The sequence below is a fragment of the Salvia splendens genome, chromosome 9 (genome assembly GCF_004379255.2).
Source record: "Salvia splendens isolate huo1 chromosome 9, SspV2, whole genome shotgun sequence".
Taxonomy (NCBI): Eukaryota; Viridiplantae; Streptophyta; class Magnoliopsida; order Lamiales; family Lamiaceae; genus Salvia; species Salvia splendens.
The window spans coordinates 22322302-22327969 of NC_056040.1; the positions used below are offsets into that span (position 1 = coordinate 22322302).

General features: G+C 35.7%; 1 protein-coding gene across 1 annotated transcript; it reads left to right on the forward strand.

Moving 5' to 3' along the window:
• The first annotated feature begins 1994 nt into the window (after positions 1–1994).
• On the forward strand, positions 1995–4956 carry LOC121749019. The gene is made up of 5 exons (XM_042143631.1): positions 1995–3003; positions 3734–3792; positions 3882–4010; positions 4229–4364; positions 4488–4956. Exons 1-5 carry the CDS (start codon positions 2299–2301, stop codon positions 4812–4814), a joined length of 1356 nt encoding a protein of 451 aa, XP_041999565.1. The 5' UTR covers positions 1995–2298; the 3' UTR covers positions 4815–4956.
• Positions 4957–5668: the final 712 nt, after the last annotated feature.

Genomic DNA, 5668 nt, shown 5'->3' on the forward strand with positions numbered 1-5668 from the left:
TGCAAGTTGTGGAGGTTTTTGAAGGTGAAGGGGCAGCTGCAGAGGGAGCTTGTGGGGGAGCGTGCACTCACGCGGTGCGTGCAGGAGCTGAGGATGAAGGCGCGAGCTTTGATCTGAGCAAGGAGACAGCTGATGGAGATGCAAACATCTCCGGCGTTGTCCCGACGGCAGCGGCGGTAGAGCCTTACTGAAGAGCGCGACAAGAAAGAGTAGGAAGGTGTGGTCCATAAGAGATGGATGATGTGGAATTTAAATTTATTATTTTATTAGTTAATATAAATATGTTGGTGTAGTATGAGTGACACATAAGCTTTAATTTGCTACATGTGTTTTGATTTTGGATATTGGGAAAAAATCAGAAACATTAAAAGTTCATGCATTTATATTTAAATTTAAAGTTTAAAGAAAAAATAAAAAAAAATCTCAAAGTTCATATATTTCCAGGCAAATAACCCTAAATAAATTCACTCTCATCCTTGGTTCAATTATGCTAGTGAAACATGAAAAATGGCGCAGGCTTCTCCGGACGGAGAGAATAACACGGGCTAGTGAATATTTTATTTTGTATACCAAACGATAAGTAGAGTCATTATAAATAATACTCCGTCGGCCTCATAATAGGTGTATCACACTTTCTATTTTTAATTCATCCATAAAAGATGTCATATTTTCTTTTTTAGAAAAAATTATCTATCTCACTAATATAATAGTAGTATTTTTCTTTTTTACTTAATACACAAAACAACATTTTCTAAAATCTTGTGTCAATACTCAAGTATGACATCTATTATAAGATCGTGGGAATATTATCCTAGTAAAACATAGCTACCAAACGAGATCGATGTGTTATACAATATTTTATTTCAATGTGAACTACAAATACGTATCAATTAATATTTCCATTTCTTCATAAATTCAATTAATCTTTGTTGTCATCTGCATCACACCTCTTAGCAACCTCCCCCCAGCGTCTCTGTGAATTTTTAAATCATGACTCACTTTTCATTTCTATTCAAACAAAATTATAAAAATTTTAATATTCGATAATATATATTCCCTCCGTCCCTCATTAATTATCCACTTTTATTATTTTTATTCGTCCTCCATTAATGATTCATTTTTACTTTTTTACTATAAATGGTAAGTCATAAACTTAAGTTTATCTCACATCCCACTAATTCATTCCACTCACATTTTATTATAAAATTAATATATAAAAGTGAGTACTAATTTTTTTAAAAGGATATTGGTCCCTAAAATCATGAACTTTGGCCAAAATTTAGTATTTCCCACGAACTTTAAATTTGACGTAGAATATCACAAACTTTGCACTTTGTTTGATATTTTCCACGGCATGTCTATCACCATATTTGACTAACTTACGAGGCTTTTCTTTTTATCATACTTGACACAATTAAATCAATGTGTTTTTCTATGTGACTTTTTATCATACTTGTTATGAACTTAAAAAGTTGTTTAAAATATCATAAAACGTATCACGATTGCCCATGTAAGATAAGATTTTGATGAAAATATCTTATTTGAGTAAGTTTGGGAAATACCAAACAAAATGCAAAATTTGTGATATTCTACACCAATTTCAAAATTCATGGGAAATACTAAATTTTGACCAAAGTTAATGGTTGTAAATACCAATATCTTTTTTTTTCCAATCTATTTTCCTTACATTTTTTAAAACTCGTATTGGAATAAAAATGGATAATTATTGCAGATCAGGGGGAGTAAGTACTAAATCGTTAATTTCACTTCTTATTGGCCACGACAAAAAAGTAGAAGTATACAAATCCAAAAATAGGAGTATACAAATGTAATTCTTCTCCTTTTTCACTCCACATATCACTTTTTGTATTCACCCTCCTCTTATTAATTAAACCATTCCTGTCTCTTATTCATTTAGATATAAATTATAAAAAAATCATTAAAAAAGCTTCAAATTAAGACCACTCAACCTCTTTTATCTCATGTCCGAGACGAGGAGAGTTTCGCTTGTGGATTTCATCTCTCTCTCAAACCAGTCAAACGAATTCCATAATTTTGCTCATTCAAGGTAAAAGAATAGCGTAAAGAGTTTTCGCTTGTTGATTACTTTATCCACACCCATATCACCAATTCCGACCCATCCCCTTCAATTCCGCCACTTCCCAAAAAGACAAAACCCAATCTTCCATTTCCCCTTTTCATTTCGCTCAGTTTCAGTCCAACTGCAGCAACTTCAAATCATCGATCAAGTTCACACCTTTACCCACGCCATTTCCTATTTGAAATGCTAGTGATGCGATGTCGATTATCTGCGGCTTGCCTCTTCTCGAGTGCGTATACTGCATAGGATGCGCGAGATGGGCTTGGAAGCGGTGTTTGTACACCGCTGGCCACGACAGCGAGTCATGGGGCCTCGCTACTCCCGAAGAGTTCGAGCCCGTTCCAAGGCTCTGCCGTTACATTCTCGCCGTCTACGAGGATGATCTCCGCCGCCCCCTCTGGGAGCCGCCGAGGGGCTACGGAATCGACCCCGATTGCATAGTTGTCAGGAAGAATTACGACGATACGCGCGGCCAAGCGCCTCCCTATTTGATATACCTTGATCATCATCACTCTGATATAGTTCTTGCTGTAAGAGGGCTTAATCTAGCTAAGGAAAGTGATTATGCGGTTTTGATGGATAATAAGCTGGGGAAGAGGAAATTTGATGGAGGGTATGTGCACAATGGGCTGCTCAAGGCGGCTGGCTGTGTTCTGAATGCTGAGTGTGATGTTTTAAGGGATCTTCTGGAGAGGTATCCGAGTTATACGCTGACATTCACGGGGCATTCGCTAGGGTCTGGTGTGGCGGCGCTGCTGACTGTGGTGGTGGTGCAGAATCGCCATAGGTTTGGGGGTGTGGAGAGATCGAGGGTCAGGTGCTATGCGATTGCACCGGCTAGATGTATGTCGCTTAATTTGGCTGTCAGATATGCTGATGTTATTAACTCTGTTGTTCTTCAGGCAAGTCGGTACACACTTTGTTTGTGCCTATTGTAGTTTGGTTACAGTGTGATTTTTATAGCTTGGTAGAGAGCCAGTAGAAGCATTTCATTTTTTTAGCAATTGGATTTTCTGAATGTATAAGATTGTAGCATGAACATATTTGTTGTTTTGTGATGCTAAATATAGTTATACACAATGGAAATGAGGTTTTGATTTGTGCCGCCATTATAGTTGGAGTGTCGATATTTGATAATGGTAAGAGCTCCCTGTGGAGTCTCTTCGTCCAGCTGCAGGCATATAGTGCATCTGCTAACTTATTTTACACTTTTGTTTGTGAACTTTTGGTATTCATAGGTGAATATTATGTACATATAATGACTTGACATGAGTTGTTCTTAAATCTTGAACACTACTGCAACTTTATATCAACCTGAATATTATTAGTCTTCTGCACCAGATATCTTTGATGGATTTATAATTTGTTTGAGAGTGAAAGAAAAGAAATTTATACGACCTGCTTGATTTGATCTTCATATTCACATCTGGTGTTGATTATTTTATTTGTAAACTTTTCTTCTCTGAAGGCTTGAAGAATCTAATACTTACTCTGAGCTGAGCCTGACCTTGTTTCTTTACTTGGAAGTGGAATCTATTGAAGCATATGTTTTGCTGGGTGTACATACATGTTGAAATGAGGTGTGCAGGTGAATATGCCAGATTTAAATTAAACTTACCTTTATTGAAACAGGATGATTTTTTGCCTCGGACAGCCACTCCACTGGAAGATATATTCAAGTCGCTTTTCTGGTAAAAAGGAATTATCATATCTATTATAATCTTCTTCTTCCGAGATAAAAAAATAAAAATGAAAATTCACATATTATCCATCGGGACAGTTTACCGTGCTTGTTGTGCCTAAGATGCTTGGGAGATACATGCATACCCGAGGACAAGATGCTAAAAGATCCAAGAAGGTTGTATGCACCGGGTCGCCTCTATCACATTGTTGAGAGAAAACCTTTCAGGTTAATGGCGGATACTTATATCCTACAACTATTATCTATATCATCAAAATAATATCACCACATACTTATTTGTACTAACCTTAAATGTTTGAAATTTGATACTTTTGGATATTCTTAAATGCAAATACTTGTCCTGGTGTTTTGTTAATAAGTTTGAGCTGATCGATGATCGATGTCTGATCATCTCACAATCACAAAATGTCCTTTTATGGATACAGGTGTGGAAGATTTCCTCCAGTTGTGAAGACAGCAGTGCCCGTGGATGGAAGATTCGAGCATATAGTTCTGTCCTGTAATGCCACCTCCGATCATGCTATCATTTGGATAGAGAGAGAAGCTGAAAGGGCTCTGGAAGTATGTCTATCATCTTCAATACAATGGTTCTATGCTGTCTTAAAAGATGCTTTGCAGCTTGGTGCAAGAATTCAATATTTTCATTAATCCTTATTTCAAACTTGGGTATTTTACAAAATACAGTTATTGCAAGAGAAAGATGATGCATTGGAGATTCCAGCGCGTCAAAGAATGGAGAGACGGGAGTCGTTAGCCAAGGATCATGGTGATGAGTACCGGTCTGCTCTACGCAGAGCTGTTACTTTAGCTGTTCCACATGCCTTTTCACCGTCTCAATACGGAACCTTTGATGAAAGGGAGGATGTGGATTCGCAGCAATCGTTAGGAGATAGTTCGACAGGGTCATCTTCCCAAAGCAAGAGTCGGGAGAGCTGGGACGAGCTGATCGAGCGTCTGTTTGAGAGGGACGAGTCTGGTCACATGCTGCTGAGGAAATCACTTATTGGTTGAGTGCTATATGTATGTTATGAAGGCATCATTCTTTTATTCAATATTCTTTGTATGATTATGTAGTCTCTTTTTTATGTGTGTGAATATCAGTTTCAAGAAAATCCAAACTGCAATTCAAAAGTATTGAATTTTAAATCTAATATATTTCCTTTGTCTCAAGGAAGATGACCCCTACCTTGGGTGTCAATGATTTTATATAACTTTATTTTGTGTGTTTAATAGATAGAATAAAGTAAAAGAGAGGAAATAAATTATGTATAAATGTGTTTCTATTTTAGTGAGTTATCTTGGTTGGGATAAATAAAAAGGGAAAGTGAGTCATCTTCGGTGACCGAGGGAGTAGTACTCTGCCTGTCCAATCATATGCGACTTGTATTCTGTTTCCATAGTGACTTAGTGAGTCATTTATTTTTTTGACAAACTATAACGTAATTATTTTCTCTCACTTTATTCTTTCTTTTTTACTTTATTCGCCATTCACTTAATTCTTTATATATTATTTTCTTAAATTTTATGCCAAAAAAAGTCATTGGAATTACCGTCCTGGATTAGGGGTAAGTAAAACTATACTATGAAAATTAATTTTTTGATCCGAACTAAATTAAAATTTAGAATTTAATTCAGTTTTTCATTGGATTTTGATACTGTTTAAATTTGAACTATCGGTTCATTTTAGTTGAATATACAAAACCCATAAAAATGGATTTAATTTTAATATTATACTCCTATATATCATGATTGTGTTGAATTTAATTTAATTTTTCATTGGAGTACTACTTGAACAAATTCTAATTGTGTTGAATTATATATATCATGATATTTAAATTTTATAAAAATTGTAATGGTTAAGATAT

Bases quoted from the DNA above. Each gene is read 5' to 3' on its own strand.
- LOC121749019 (XM_042143631.1), top strand. From the start codon at position 2,299: ATGTCGATTATCTGCGGCTTGCCTCTTCTCGAGTGCGTATACTGCATA. The intron at 3,004-3,733 runs GCAAGTCGGTAC...TTATTGAAACAG, and splicing joins TTAACTCTGTTGTTCTTCAG to GATGATTTTTTGCCTCGGAC. The intron at 4,011-4,228 runs GTTAATGGCGGA...TTATGGATACAG, and splicing joins GTTGAGAGAAAACCTTTCAG to GTGTGGAAGATTTCCTCCAG.